Genomic DNA, 17,420 nt, shown 5'->3' with positions numbered 1-17,420 from the left:
TAATTTTAAAATTTACCTTGACATTATCCTGTTCATAACGAGTTAATAGCTCTTATTTTTGCTTAAATTCTGCCTCATGAAACAATAACAATAGTAATAATAAGACATTCTTGAAAAGAGGTAAAAAAGCAGTTTGTTTACAACGCCCGGTAAAAACATGATTAGATGAACCTTGGATTTAGGTTTTATACAATGTCATTTTGTATATGTATAACTTCGTCTAGAAACAATCAAGAAATGTTTGTTCGTTTATTTTTACAAATTATTATATGTATATATTATATATATATTCGAATCTGAACACTTTTTTTACCCTAAAAAAACAAAAGTATTCAACTTTTGTAGTGTATGTTGGTCAACTTGTACAGCTTCAAATAATAACGGATGTTTGTACTTTGTTGTTACAGAATCGTAATTTGTTATTGTTAGAATAATGGAAGAAAAAACTGATATACGGTAAGTTATGTAGATATTATATACTGCAATTATGTAATTGTATTAAACGTTAATTATAGTGTGCAACTAAAATTAGTTTCTTTTATGTTGGTTTGTTTGTGGCATTCGTTTCATCATTTAAGTCGAAAAACATTAGTTTCTCTGACATTTTATTTAGTAATAAAAGACACATTTTTACTCTTTTAACAGAGTATTACAATCCCTTTCTGTGTATGTATAACTTCATCTAGAAACAATCAAGGAATTTTGTTCATTTATTTCTTTTTTTGTGATAGTAATTTATGATCTCTCAGTTGAAGTTTATCATGCTTGTACAGGTATGAAATGATAAATGCAATTATAGTTTAATGAACATTAGTAAGCATTATACTTTATGAAAGTAAATCTCCGAGTACGAAAACAACTAAATTTTTAATTTACCAACATTAAATGAAGCTATTTTTTATTATAATAGTTGATAATACTTTTGAGATTATTTGTATATTTATTTTTTTTTTACAATATTTTTCTGTATTTTTTTATTGTATGTTTTAACTTGGCTGCACTCAGCCAACCAGTCCTTTTTGTTTTTTACTATGCGGTTATTTTAGATGATGGGTGTGGCACATTTCATTTTATCTCTTCATCCTATGTGAAAATGTGTGTAGCACTATCTAATGTTATAATGGAAAAAAATTGTAATTATGACTAATTCTAAACTAATTGTTGTGATTTTATTATGGCATAATTAATAGAAAGCAAAGCGGCTGATTTCTTAGTAGGAACATAAAATATGTCCTAACTGTAGTTGTTAACAAAAGTATTTTAATATGGTGGTTACCCTGCTTCATTTGTAACATGTGTTTCTTAATGAAATTTAAAAAATTATGTAGGCTAATATATTTTCAAGCTCAACAGACAGCATAGTTATAATTAAAAAATATGTATGAAGTAAATGTATTCATAAACCTCTCTTCAGTTATTAGATTGCAACCTAAGCCTTTTTAGCTTCCATAGATGTGTAAACACTGACTAAATTATTTTAATAAATAGGTCTCAAAAAATCTCCCTCTAAATTATATTCTGTAACTGCTAGTTCTTAAGATTTTTGGAAAACTTTTTTCACATTTAAAACTTTTTAATGTTTGTTAATAGATAACATGAACATCTTTGCAGAAATATAAAGAGATAAAAATTTGTTGTATTAGCATTCATACTATATATTTTATTTATAAGCCAATATTTTTTATACTCATTAATTTTTTGTTTTAAACTACTATAAGTGTGAGATAATCTTTACCAAATATTTTGCTTTAATACGGTTTTATGGAAACTTACAAAGCATCACTCTTTTGGTTATTTTACCCCATCTTGTACGTAATTTGTTTTGAAGTAGTAATTGTTATTATTTTTACCCTTTAGTCACACAATTTGTTTTAATAAACTTCATAAAATAAATAAATCATTATTATAATGGGTATATACATATTTATATAGGGGAAATGGGTAGTATGCTATTACATGGACAGAAAAAGGAACTCCACTAGCATTTTCGTGAATAGATTGAGGAAATCCATGGTGAAAAACCTTGACCAGCAGCATCACAGATTATATAATTAATTGTGAAACAAAAAGTAGATATTATTGTCCATATTAATCATTTTAAATATAAACATATCTTGATTCTGGCAAGGGAAGACAGCCACCTTGTGCTTTATCAGAGATTGTCTCTTAGACTCTCTAAACTTGAAAACAACACAGTCATCAGTTTGGCCTCTGTCAGGATGCAGTGTATTTACACAACCTACTTGCCTTCTGCCATTTTCCAACCACGACCACCTACCATAACTTACAACCTTCAACTATCAAATTAACCGATTTGTGGAAGCATGATCCCCAGCTCCTTTCTCTAACATTGAAGGTTTCACACCAGAACTTTTTCTATATCTAACTTCAATTAGACTGTGCACTCAGATTATACTTGATTGAGTCTTTAAATTTATTTCTAATCTTTTAATTAGTGTTATTTAAAAAATTTGCCAATAGTAATATTGTTTTTGTGAAATAAAGCCTTTTAATTGTATTTTAAATAAATTGGTGGGAAGTTGTTGTGTGTTATTTGGTTCATTGTGCTTAGAGTACTCCTCATGGCTTCTGCTATTGGGCCTATATGTTCGCTAGATAATTACAATGTAACGTCATATTGTATTGTGTAAAATGAGATCGATTGTATAATTATTGTAGTAAAAGTTCACATTACCACATAGAATTGATGTTCTAGGTATTGATGTGACTGAAATAGATAAATTATTCAATTTTTATATTTAAATCTGTTAGGTTGCTGGTGGAAAATTAATTTACTATGTTTCTCCCCTCTCTCTTAAAAAAAAAGCAAGCCATTTTCACTTTTACCTTCTTTTTCGTTGGTTTTTTATATATGTTGTGTTCCTTAGTTCTGTTTTTGTAACACATTTTGTGTTGTAGTTACAAATTTCAGCCCCTAAAAGGTTTACATATTTTTAAGCTAAATTTATAATTTTTATTGTAATTAACTGAAACTATAACAGTTGTTTATATTAGTGTCAGTTATAGTGTTTTGTAAGTACTGATTAACTGTTAATTTATCCTTTTTTTTTTGTAGTTTGGCTGACAGGATCACATGAAGCAACATTTTGCACTCATTTTTCTTTCTTTTGGGAGTTTTGTTTCTAACAGTTCTTCATTCTTTCTCATTGTGTTTGCCTTCTCCCTTCTGACCATATGTTATTGGTTTCTTTTTCTTCTTATTTTGGAAACCCTTGAAATATTAAACTAGTTTTCTGAATGTTATTCTGTCTTTGCTATTTCTTCAGTTATTTTAATTTCTTTTAGATTTTTTGGAGCTGCCGAGGTCCATTGATTTCCATTTACTGAATAATTAATTGTAAATATGTTTGTGAGCTTGTTATCATTCATTATCATAGGTGGCCAAAGAATTTGGCCCTTCTTTTTCTGATGGATATGACATTTTCTTAGTTGTATTTGTAAAGATCATTACTACTACATTACTGTTCTAAAATTGTATTAATATTTAACTATAAGTCCTAGAATTTTTCTCACAAGTTTCTATTTTTTCTACTGCATATTTTCATTGATTTTAAAATAAAGTTGAATTCTATGCTTACAGGCTTTTTGGTTTGATTGCCGTAATATAGTGCATGATTTTGGCTTTTATTGAGTTGTTTTTGTTGTAAATATCAATTGTTAGTCGATAGGCTGATTCCATTTTTCTTATTTCTGTGTGATCAGCTTCTTTAAAACATTATTTGGATGTTTCTCCGAAATATGTAAATTTATTGTCTGATGAGTTTTCATATCTCTTATTTAGGGGACTTGGGGAAATTTTTGATGTTTGTCATGAATTCCGTCTTTTTGAAAAGAATTTTTACCTCTAGACTCTGCGATTTCTTTTATGTAGTTCACTTTTTCTGCTGCTTTTCTGAAACTCTCCAAGCAAACTGCAGTATCATCGACAAAGGCTAGATTGTTAATTCTGTTTCCTTTCAATTTCAGACACGATTTTCTTTGGTGGTGTGTTCCAATTTCTTTTATCTTCTTTTCCGATTTTATTATTACTCTTTTATTATTTCAAGAACACAATTAAAAAGAGTTTGCGATAAATCATCCAGTGAATTTTATTTTGGTCAATTTAATTATTTTGGGATCTACACTGAATTCTTCTAGGATATTAAATAAGGAAGTTTTATCAGTTGAGTTATATGCCTTTTTGAACTCTACAAAGACTCATAATTTTTACAGTCATTCTATCCATTTATTTTACTGTTAACTTTTTTCAGTGTCTATACCATTGATTAATAATTGAGGTAACCATGTCTTAATTAACATGTTTGAAAAAAATTTTTTTAGCATAATGTTGCCCTAGAATTTACGGCTTATGTCTGTCATTCAAGTTTTAATTTGATATTATGCATGCAAAGAAACTTTTTTTAAATTTCTTATCTATAAGTTTAGAAGTAATTTTTTTTCATACAGCAAAAAAAATTAACTTCAAGAATTATAAAAGAAATAGTTGCTAATGTTTTCATTCACCTAAGTTTACTATCGGAGACAGAAAATAATTGCAAAAAATAAATAATCTTCATGAAAATCTTTCATAAATAAAGATTTACAAAGGTTACACTTTGTAAATATAATTCTATTTAATTTATTTTTTATCTATAAATCTTGCATCTTTTTGTATATTTTTTCTTGGTAATAAATAATTATGTGTAAGAGCTCTTTTTTCCTTTAACATTTTGGAATCTTCTGTTAATTTATTTGTTGCTATATATTCTTGAAAAGTTATTCTTTTATGAATAACTGTGAGAATTCTGTTTTGCATCAGAACTGTTTAATTGTTTATAGAGCCCAAGTACAAAAATGGAGAGAGGAACGAGAAAAACGTTTGTTAGCTCGGGTATTTCGTGGAAGGATGAATACTTATCCTCCAAATTCTATTTCTGCTGCTGTTCTGGGAGTTAAAAAACCAACTAACTACAATAAAAGTAAGTAATTTCTTACATTAACTGTTTACAAAAACCTTGTATACTTTTTTTGTAAGTTAAAGTATACTTAACGTGATCTTTATTCTCCATTTATTTTTTTGTATTTTTATACAACTGATGAATTGTATCAAGTGCATTATACCTTAGCTATTATAGTAATTTCATACTATGCAGGGTGATTTGTGTAGTGCTAGCAGCACTTTCTGAACTTATTCTACTAACAAAAATAATGAAAATTTCATATAAACATGAGTTCAGAAACGCTCCATTAGCAATTTACATCTAGCGAATTTTTTTGCCCTGATTCCTGGGCAAATAATGAAATAAAACCATACTGAAATTCCAGGTATCCAAATTAAGGGGTAAACTTGATGGTTTCTTATGGTTTTTGACCTGACAAATTAAATAAAACAAGTTCCAGAACCACACCTCCAGTAGTTTTCATATTATCTAACATAAAATTAAAACAGATTGGTTGTCTAAATACACATTTTTATGTTTGTAGTAGAACACAGAACAGTCACAGCGAGTACTAATGCTGGGAAACCCATTTCTCATAGCATATGGATTGTTCCACTAATTGGTTTAGGATTTGGAACTCGCAGTTAGAAAAATATCTTTGGTATTCTGCAGCAATAGCAGTTGTATTTCCATCACACACTTCCAAGATAATACCATGACAGCGTATTACTCAGCCATAAATAACAAAGGCATTATTACTGCAGTATGACACCAATTAAAACAAACACACACTTTAATTAAATTACACTGTACTGTGCTGTGAGTAACAGCTCACAACAGTAACAGAACATGCAATGCATTGATGATGTGACTTAAAATTCATTATTGGCCAGCTGATTTCTTTTACCAATTTACAAAATCATAATTTCTCAATTTGACAGTGAATTCAAGATAGGTACATAAATTTTATTGTCTGAATAATGTTAGTACTGGTTTTTTATTTTATTAATTTTTTTAATTCTCTTTTATCTTTAATATAATGCTATTTTTTGTATCATTGCATTTTGTAGTTAAGCGAACTTGCTTTGCAAGTATAATCTCTTCGTTTTCATAGTATAAGTGTTATTAATTAAATCAAATGTCTTGGATTTGTATTTGGTTTTTGTTGGGCTATTTTACATCAGTTTTCTCAGGATTAAATTCTCTAAAAGGTTTGGTAATAAATTTTGCGTATTTATTAATCATATAATAAAGTTTTTGTATTACAAATGTAAAAGAACATATTTTTAGAAAACAAAAACTCTGTTTTACATCAGATGTATGGTTTTCTTTGCCCTGGAGTAAGGGCATAGAATCACTCTGTATAACGTTATGGTCAATTCACTTAAGGTTTTATAACATTTACAGTATTCAAAATAGATATTCTATTTCAACATTTTATTTTTTTTTTTTGTAGCAGCCATTTTGTATAGGCAATTGAACAATTTTGCATTTTTTTGAGGTTTGTAGATACGAATAATTTACTTTTTTAAAGCTATAAAATTAAAATAAAAATCCATAATCTGCATAAAGCATACACTATTTTATGTCCAAAGGATGTTTTGGCCTGTACTGGAATAAATAACTCAGAAATTAGTAGAAATTATAAACTTTAAAAACTTAAAATCTCAATTTTGGAATTAAGTTCAGGGTGTTCAAGAAAGAATATCAAGGGTTTAAAGCTATTTAATATTTCTTAAATTTGACTTACAGTAATGAATCACAAATGAAATGGTAGAACAGTTTTTATCTGCAAGTTTTCAACTTGAGCTCCTTTTGTTATGGCTGTATAATATGCACGCATCCAACTGATGGGAGAGTTCATCCCATACTTTAACCAGCCTTTTTGGACTGATGGAAACAACAGCTGCTTCAATCTACCACCTCAAATCAGGTAGATCAGTAGGTAATGGAGGTATATAGATAAAATCCTTTATAAAACCCCAAAGGAAAAAAGTCACATTTGAGGTCAGATCAGGTCACCTTGGAGGCCACCATAAACAAGCTGTGTCATCAGTTCCATTTCAAGTAATCAAGGAAAACATCAATCAACTGATCCTGCACAGAGTAGTACCAGTGAGGAGGTGCATCATATTGTTGGCAAATAAAATTGTCTGATTCATCTTGTAGTTGAGGAAAGAGCCATGCACACAGCATGACTAAATAAGCAATTCTTGTTATACTTGCTTTAGTGAAAAAGAATGACCCATAAACTTCCTGTTGACATATTGCACAGAAAACATTTGATTTTTGGGTGACCTTTTCACATTGTAAGATTTTTGGGGATTTTCTGACCCCTAGGTAAGAGTATTATGAGTATTAACTTCTCTACTAAGACGAAATGTTGGCTCATCACTAAACACATTTTGATAAAGAAAGTCATCTTCTGCTGCAAGATTTAGATTGTGAAATTGATATACAAGGCACAGTTGGTAGGCTTCAACTTCTGTAACAGCTGTAAATGGTTTGATGCCGATTTGTAAGCATATCTTTAAAACATTTTACATCAGCAGTGCTAGTTTGCTTCTGGCACATAAAAGGATTATGTGATGGTACTGGTGGAGCTGTAAGAAGCACTGATTAAAGCAAGCCTTCACAGGACAGTCAACAATCAAATTGTTACACCTTTTGAAATGTACAATTATTGCAAAGACAATATTAAAAATATAACATTTATTTTCTGTTCTAATAAAGGTGTTCAAGAGACTGAAGAATACCTCAGTTCTAGTTATCAAGTAATCACAACAGTTCCAGAAAGAAAAACCTTTCACAGTTATGTCCCAACAAGTCAGAAATGTATTCTGAAAGTCCAGGTGACCTCTGAATCAGAAACATTTATGTTAATATCTGTACTCAAGGAAATTAGTGTTTCTGATTGGTTTATAGGTTTACCAAAGCCAAAATGTAAAAATTATGTTTGCTGCATATATGCTGGCAAGGGGTGGCTAGGTGAAGTCATTGAAGTCAAAATACATGAAATTGAAGAGGAATATCGAATATACTTTTTCCATCCGCAGAGTCCTGGTACTTTATTCAAGAAATTTTTGAGGGATAACAAACACGGGTTCAACTAGAAAATGTTTTAAAGATGCAACACCTTCAGAGGTTTTTCTATCAACTACTGGAAGAGGAAACAACATTAGACCAAAGATGAATGAGGACTTATTAGTTCTACTCAATAAAAAAATGGCAGAAGCACTAAGTTATGTTAAGTTTGTTATCAAAAAGTGCAAGATTTATTCATAACTTCCATTAGCAGGAGTAAAATAAGGTAAAAGTGAATAGAACAACTTGTTAATGTATTTGAATTGTTTATCATTTTGTTACTGACTATTTTTTAATTATCAATTTATTCATTCTAATGAGTTTAGTTCTAATTTTTGTAATCTGAAAAAGTGCATAACATCAGTATTTTTGGATACTAAGCCCTTTTTTTGGGCCCAAAATTTGAAAAAACAACAATTTGTAAACAGAACTTCATCTGAAAGTTTCCAGCCAACTAAAGGATCATACTTGATAAATATCATCATAGACATTTGGTCATACTTGTATCTTGCTGAGTACTTTTCTGAATGACTAGTATTTGCATAAATACATTGTGTATTTCAGATGCACCAGGAAGTACAGTACAAACCACTTAGACCAAAAACAGACCTACCAATTCTGTGGTTAGGATATTTCTGTTAAAGTTAATTCATTATTATGAAGTGAATAACATCAGTCTTGTTTGTTGCACCCAGCGATACACAATCTTTGTTTTTAAGGCATAATATACTTACAAGTATTTCATTTAATTTATTACCTCCTCTCTTTCCTAAATCTGAAGTATGCCTTTTCTTTTCATTAAATTAATAAGTAATCTGCTATATTAAATTCTTCATAGAATTTCTGTTTAGTCCAGGGGATAAGTAAAAGAGTAATGACTGACTTTTTTCTTCCTTGCTAACTATCACAAACATTTCTTTGAAATTTTTAATTAGATTTTCATACTCTACTGATTTTGTGTTTGTAGTAATTTCATTTTCATTTAGTTTGCATTTTCATTCAAAAATTATTCTAATTATATTTAAGGCCGACTGAGGCCGTGTGTTAATTTAATAAATGTTACTCTTTAAGAAGCTGAAGGTAAATGGAAAGATTCATGAGTGGTATCTACAGTGGTTAAATTCTCTTACCACATTCTTTAGTTTCTAATATCGAAATCTACATTAATTTTACCTGTCCTTTTTTTTCAGTGTTAAATCTTTTTTTATTATAAAGAAAGCAATCAGGTAAAATTAATTTTTAAGAAAATAATCCCTAAGTGGTGATAATAATTTAAAAAAAGATTTTTTTTAAATTGTTTAGAAGTACAAAGATAATAATTGTTAACCATAATTCTAAATAAACAAATTTGTAATTTTCTAGAAAGAGTAAAATATTTTTGGTTAATTTTTTTTTCTCAAGAAATAATGAAGAAAGAGTAAGACTAACAAATATTTTAAAAATCAAGATTTTTACATTTAAATTCAATGGGTAATTTGCGGGATTTAAAATATTTTTAAATTTAAAAAAAATAATTGTTTTTGTTACCACAAACCATTGGAATGGATAGGCAGAACATTTTTAAGCTGGTTTTGTTTTTTGAAACAATATATAGGTAAAAAATGTATATATATATATATATATATGTCTTTTTTTGTGAAGGGGTGAATATTAAATAAAAATTTTAATTCTTTTTCAGAATTTCATAGCCGAAATTTTCTACATTTTTTTTTAACAATCATGTTATTATTATCAGAATATTATTATATTATCATCTTATATGATAATGTGATTATCATATTATTTGATTGTATATAATTTGTTTATATAAAGTTAATAAGATGAGGTTAGTGGACATAGTGGTTATATTCGGTTAAGTTATGTTAATCAGTACATGATTCCATGTACTGATGAATTGTACGTATTTCAACACAACCTATGCTTACTTCACTAGCTAACCTTGTATAATTAATATTAAATATACAAATTATAATTTTTTTTTGGCTGTGAAATTCTGAAAAAGTACCAACATTTTTGATAAGTTATGATCTTGATTAAAAACTTCAAGTATTTTGCTAAAATGGTCCCAATAAAGATTTGAAATTTTATTTTGGCCAAAACACCTCCCCCACCCCTTTTTCCAATTTCTGCAAAAATGTAATACATTCTTTCCTCTCAAAGGTAGTTCCTTTCTACAAGTTTAAAGAAAATCATTCAACAGGGTTCAGAGTTATAAAACCAAATGCAGACCAGCATATGCACAAATGTTTGTTTAACAAAATAGATTTTTTGGACTTAGGCACATTGGAATAATACATTTTTCACAGATTATTTAAATCTACTTAAATCATTTCTTTAAATAACTCCCCAAGACACAAAACTTAAAATAAGAATTTTTTACTGATAACTATAGCAGCATATACCAGTATAGCTGGGAAAAAAATATAATTCAGTACATGTTAAAATAAAACTACCTCATTGTCCGATTTTAACTTTTAATAATGAAGTTTTGTTAGTACATATTGTACAAATCTGATTTCATCATATTTTGAACTTGTTCAACTCCAATATTAGTTACATTTCAGTGATCAAATGATAATATTTTACTACACATGTATAGGTGGTGGTTTTATGAATATTTAAGATTTTTGTAACTTTTTATTTTTGACTTATTTTAGTTTGAATATAATTGTTTTTATGCGAATTACAATGCTTTGAAACTTCAAAAAAGTGAAGCAAATAATTCCCAGATCTCAGACTTTTCAGAAAGTAGTCTCATGCAAAGTGTCTACGTAATTTCAACTCTATTTTTGCCTTACTAAAAATCAAAATTAAAATTTTGTGCTTTTATAATTTAGATTCTCAGTTTTTTTTAGTTAAATCCTTTGGTATAGGCCACAGAATGATTTGGATAGTAAATATAGTATGTTTTATACAGATTAAATGTGTTTTTTGTTTGAACTTGATGTCTTTGAAAGTAAAGAAATTATTATGTAAACCTCAGAACAATGCAAAATGGCTACTCAAAAAAAAGAAATATTTAAAAAATAAAATAACCCTATTTTTAACAATAAATGTAGTAGAATTGTGGCAAAAAAAAATTAAATTTTGCCAGCAATATTTTAGTTTTGTATTTTGGGATAATTGGTTTGGATTGAATCATGAGTGATGTAATTATAATGCATTCATCAAATGGTGTAATACGTAACATTTTAAAATTATAAATTATTCACTTTCAAATTAATGGGAATTGTTTTTACAAAAGATTTGTTAGTGTTAATTAATAACATTCTCTTCTCATTAAAGTTACATTATCAATATTTTCAATCACAATCATTGTTGAGATATTAGTTTTTATGTGTTATGTTCAGAATTTTCTTTCTAAAATTTATTTTCAAATGGTGAGTGCTGTTTTGTGCAGTTTATATGTTTCTTGTCCTGTGATGGGAATGTGGTCTGTGTAGATAATTAAATAACTTTTATTTGGTACATAATAGTGGATTACATCAGGAATTGGTAGACGTACTACTATATGTATAAGAAAAAGGAACTATCCTGACATTTGCTTGGATGGATCAAAGGAAACTATGCTAAAACGTTAAGCAGAGCAGCATTATAAAATAAAGAAATAGATGTGATTAAACTCTATACTAATTATTTAAAATATTAAACACATGAAATAATGTTAAGGTACATGAACATAATAAAAAATTTCAATTTATTTCTGAAGGTGTTAATGAAAGTTATTCGAGTATATATATTTATGTATAACTGGTTCAACAGGATATAAAAAATTCTTGTTATTTTTAAAGAAAATTTAATTAGTTTTATTAAGAAACTAGCCAATCAGGGCTGTGTCCATGGACCCCTGTTGAGGTCAGTGCTGGAGAGCCCGAGGGCTGATCCAAGGCCACAGAACATACTTCACTCCCCGTTCTCATCTGTCCTACAGTTTGCTTCAATCGCCATTTTTGCCTAGCCAGAATTCCCATGTTGTTCTTTACCCTCACTGTTGTGAGAATAATACTGATAAATAATAATTATAGTATTAAGACTATAGAAACCTGAAAAAGAAACCAAATTACAAAAGACAGAATAGTGGTAACCAAAGGACACAGGCCTTTGATGAGAAGAAACTGTACAACTTATTTCTATTCCCATGATGACAGACAAAAATATAACTGTTTACGCCAATTGCGTAAAGTTGCTTTATTCTAATAAATTCAAAGTTAGGGTTGGGTCTTGTTTATTTATTTATTAAAAATAAAAAAAAATGTCCATCCCCCACCATCCTGTTTATAGGGGATTTGAGTAGATCAAACACAATCAGAAAGTATTTTAACTACCTAAGTAGCATTAAATTATGTGAAAACATTTACCAAAATTTTGAGTTACAGGACCCGTAAGGTGCTTATCACCTGCTTTCTTTGACTAACTATGACCAAAATTAAATTGCATTAATACCCCATTTACAGAAATCATGCCAAATTTCATCCAGAATGACCCATCAATTCTGGAGGTAACAACCAAAAAACAGGCTAACATACATACTTACATCCTTCCTAATTTTTCAATGGTAAAATTGTGTTTCTTTTATTAGAGAACATCATTAAAGGTGTAGAGCTGTGAAAATCTTGGCATGCAAAATTTGACCAATTAACTTACTTTCCCCTATATAGTTAGTATATTGAATAAATGTAATTATATAACCAGAAAAGCAAACAATTTTTAAAATTATTTTTTACATAGTGTGTTTAAATAATCCAAGTGTAAATATATACATTTAGCTTTTTAAACACACATTAAGTTGAATTACGAGGCTCTTGAAATTAGTTACTACTTTTGATTTTTAATCCTGTCCAGCCTAATGAATTTGTATTTTCTTTCTCCTTAGTATGTTAAAGTAAAAATTCACTTGTAAATGTTTTTTGCAGGTTGTAATGTAATTCCATCATTAAAAACTGTTCTAGCAAAGCCAAATAAGCGTAATGAACTCTTTAAAGTTAAACAACAAAACAAAATAATACAACACAAAAGTGCAACAAAAAAACATATCAATACAAGTGTTTTAAATAAATTTAATAAAATGGAGAAACAGATCTTATCTAATCTGTTTAATAAAGAACCAACATGCAAATTAAAAAGATCAAATATTAAGGCTGAGAGTTGTAATTCAAGTAAACTTGTCACAGAAGATATTGATGAAGTATCTAGTAAACCAGCTTTAATAAGTATTGATAATAAATTTGAAGATGTTCCTGTGTTGGAAACAAATGATCAGCTCAACTCCACATTTATTTTATCAAGTTTGTATTTGTTGTTATTATTAATTGCATGTAAATAAATAATGTTTCCTTTCCACGCATGAATTTATGGTTTCGTATTCTCTGTTTATCTTATTCTTGTGTTCTTGTTGCATTTGTGTGGATTTTTTATGGGATATAAAATTTGCTACGCTATGTAACATGTTATTCAATCTGATGCAGATTAAGACCTGCTTACTGCTTTCATTGCACTTTAAATTTTTTTTTCAAAACATTTTATAGGGTTATGGTTCCGTGAGTTAAACCAATGTTCAAGATGTGTTTTGATAATTTTGTGCAAAAATAAAGAAGACAGTTTTTTGAGAATTTTTTTTTATTTCTTAGCATAATCTCCTTTCAAATCTACCCATAAATCGAATGTTGCTCAAGTTTTTATTCTTATTCTTACATGTGATTTATCCAAGGCTTCAAAATAGGTAGATATTTCACCAATAACTTCAGTATTTCACATAAATCTCTTTCCACTTCTTCATCTTTGGAAATGGAAACTAGCCCAAAGTTACTGAGGCTGGCAAGTAGGGAGACGCAGAAGAATTTCACAGTGTTAAATAATTTAGCAGTCAAAAAAGGATGAGCTGGCGCATTGTTTTGATAAAAAGAACCTCCTCCAGAAAGTTAATGAAGATTATGCCATGTGAATCCTTGTGCATCTGCAAAAGACTGGAATGGTTTTCACTTTGTTTGAAGTGATTTCTCTGACTATATCCCACTATTTTTATCCTCAGTTCAGGATGATAGTAATGTATTCAGATTTTCATAAGCTGTTAACAGCATAAAAATTCCTCTTGATTATGTTGAAATAGCTCCAATCCATGCATAGAAGCGTTTACTAGTTCACACTTTTGATCAATTGTGAGCAAATAGGGTGCCCATCTTGCATAGTTTCTGCATTTGTAAATATTTGTGTAAAATAAGATGCGCTCATTCATTTGAGATGCTTACTGTTTTAGTGATATCACATGCTTTCAATCTTCTATCCTTAACACCATGTCATAGTTTTTGTTTATATTCTCTGTAATAGTAACCTCAACAGACCGTTAGAAACATCAGTATCATTTGTGCTCACATGACCACTACAAAAATAAGCAAACTGTTTGTAAGCTTTGTAATCGATGGAGCTGACTTATTGTATTATATTTATACACCTTGCCTTTAGTTTCCTGTGTGGTTTTGCCTTTCAAAAAGTAAAGTTTGTTTCATGAAATGTTCTTTTATCTTAATTTTTCACAAATAACATTATTTGATTGACTAAGTGATTGCCAACAACAGAATTATGAATGTATCTGACAAATATGTTGTATGCTCCTAGTGGAGAAGCGAGAAACTAAGAATAGCCTCAAGCATGTACTATTAACATCTCTGACATTCCATGGACATATCAAACACTTTCTAATGGAGTACACTGGTTAATGCAGTTTTTGAAATTGGAAAGAAAGTGGGGGTTTCTTATACTATTTTTCATGCTAAGAAAATGTATTTCAGAATATTTTATTACATCATGTTTTCAAATTATCATTGCCTAAAGTTATGTGTTCTATCATAAAATTCTGTGTATAGAAGTTTTAAAAAATTTTAGTATAAAAACTTCTGACTGATGTGATGGAAGGGTGCTCTTGATACTATTGCAAACTTCAAGAAATAAAAAATTCATAGAAGAATCAAATACTCAACCACATCTCAACAGACTAGCAGAACTAAATGATTTAATTCAAGACCTCTATTTGTCTAAACTACAAACAAAACTACTAGGTTTACATTTGAAAAAATTAAATAGAAATAGAAATCAAAATCTAATGAAATACTTTATTTATGATTGCTTTAATTTGTTCCTGCTGTGATCTTAATAAGTTGCTTTTTCACCTGGGTATTACATGTCTATTGATAATTCGTTTATACTCATGGAAAAATAATTTTCAGTATTTATGTTGCATAATTCGAACAAGCTTTCCTCCTCTGTTTTGGTAACTCATGTTGTAGGAATAAAAAAAAAAAAAAAAAGTATAAAGGCCATTCAAAAAGTTCTTGGTCTGACAAAGAAAACACACAAATTTTTTTCCAACATACTCTCCTTGCAATTTGATTCATGTAGACTAATGACTTTACAACATTTCAATACCCTCAGTATAATTTGATTTGTCCAGCTCTACAAAATAACAGTTATCTCAGATTTAACATCATTTGAAGTGAATCTTCATCCAGTGAACCATTTCTTCAGGTTTGGAAAGAACTAATCACTGGGAACCATATCCGCCAAATACAGTGCAAGTGTAGATCATGGAGTGTTGCAGCTACAACTTGTGTGTGGAGGCTCATTATCATAGTGAAAGAACACTTTTTTTGGCCAGATATGAACATTTAGCCTGAATATTAGCTTGTGATGGTGAATCCATGTTTCATTTACTGTTTATAAAACATTGAAGAAATTCAGTAGAATTATGTTTATATAAGTTAAACACCCTTGAGAATGTTCAATCAAATGTGATTTTGTCAACTGTTAAACACAACACCCATCAAGTGGAAAGCTTTTTCGTTCGCAAAACATCATATAAAATGTAATGGACATTGTCTACGGAAAAGTTTGTGATGTCAATAAGCCATCCATACAAATAATCATACTTGATATTTGGTCATATTTGTGCCCCCACTGTGTCAGGCCAAGAACCTTTTGAACAACCCTAGTATTTCACACATTTTGAAAAGTATGATAAACACTTAAGTTTGGCTACCAAAAAATATTAATTCCTTGGTTTACAAGGCGGCTTTACAAGATACTGATGTTTCTTGTATTTATAGTATAGTCATGCTACCAATCAACATTATTCAATTAAATGGTGTCCAAAAAGAGATAATTTCATTCCAGGAAAAGAAACTGTTAAGAATATTATACTTTTTTGAGTTATACCAAGTTATTTGACCACCTTCACATATAAAACTAGTACTAATGAAAAATGTTATGGAAGCATTAGAATATGGTAAGGATTTAAATATAGAGGTCAGGTTTTTCCAATTAATCAGAAATTAATACATGGCCATTACTTGATAATAATTAATGTTATTCATTACTTATCAGTCGCCTCTTTTATTTATATTTACTAAAAGGCTTATTTATACGCATTTATTCTTTTGTTTTATTCAATTAAAATTTTTTGCAATGTGATTTCTTTTCATGCATTATTAAAGATGACGTAGCTGAAAACAGTGATAATGAAAACCTTTCACCAATTGAGCCTAGAAAAGAAACAACAGATGATGTATTTATTGCACCAAAAAATAAACATAGCATTTCTGATAAACGCACTACTTTTTGTTCTACACCAAATTCTAAATCAAAATCATCTTTATCTTCATCAGTAGATCAAATGAGGTAAATTATTTTATTTTATCATCATTATTGTGTTTTGTGTTACTGTTTATTCTTTTCAAAATAAATTGAGTACAGAAAATATCTAGTGTGCCGTTTAAACAGAATTCTCCTTAATTATTGTACAAGAAACTAACTGTTTTATATTTTAACTACCTAGTAATAACTCGGTTCATGATATTTTATGTTTGTCCAAAAACTGTTGTTAAGTTATGGATTCTTATAGATTTAGACATTTTTCCTTTTTTCATGAAAGTGTAATTAATGATTCAGTAGTTTCAAATGTATGCTAATTTGAAAAATGATTGAATCGGGTAGGTAGATACATTTTCATGGGATTAATCCAGGTGCTATATATTTTAAAATGGACATATTTGGAATTTTTTCTATATGATTGCTAATTTTTGCTTTAAAGCCTCCAGAATATTATCAGAAATGATTATTTCGTTATGCGCCAGTTGAAAAAAGTGTGTTTTAATTTTTATTTAACAAAATTCAAATGCACACTTGCAATATTATCAAACAAGATTATTGTTTTTTTTTTGTTTTTTTTTAATCGATATCTTGTAAGTTAGAAAGTTCAGATATCATACTGGCAAATGTGAATCGTAGCTAAATATCAGTCTATTAATTGTTCATAATAAATTATTCCAAAAGTTGTACAATGGCAGTCAACTTTAATCGGTTTATCTCCAGAGATAATTAACGAAAGGAAGCTTTTTTTTTAAGAAG

The 17,420-nt window shown here is 28.8% G+C and overlaps 1 protein-coding gene across 2 annotated transcripts in view; it reads left to right on the top strand.

The window, feature by feature from the left end:
* The first annotated feature begins 330 nt into the window (after window positions 1-330).
* Window positions 331-17,420, top strand: part of LOC142318411 (uncharacterized) — a 40,744-nt gene continuing 23,654 nt past the window's right edge. The window contains exons 1-4 of one of the 2 annotated variants that reach the window (XM_075354996.1): window positions 331-456; window positions 4,840-4,979; window positions 12,938-13,309; window positions 16,508-16,691. In XM_075354996.1, coding sequence (XP_075211111.1) covers window positions 434-456; window positions 4,840-4,979; window positions 12,938-13,309; window positions 16,508-16,691 — 719 coding nt within the window. In that variant the 5' untranslated portion in view covers window positions 331-433. The remainder of the gene's footprint in view (window positions 457-4,839; window positions 4,980-12,937; window positions 13,310-16,507; window positions 16,692-17,420) is intronic. The other variant, XM_075354997.1, reaches the window with a different exon arrangement.

The sequence above is a fragment of the Lycorma delicatula genome, chromosome 1 (genome assembly GCF_047948215.1).
Source record: "Lycorma delicatula isolate Av1 chromosome 1, ASM4794821v1, whole genome shotgun sequence".
Classification (NCBI taxonomy): Eukaryota; Metazoa; Arthropoda; class Insecta; order Hemiptera; family Fulgoridae; genus Lycorma; species Lycorma delicatula.
This window is presented reverse-complemented; position numbering and strand designations above follow the sequence as displayed.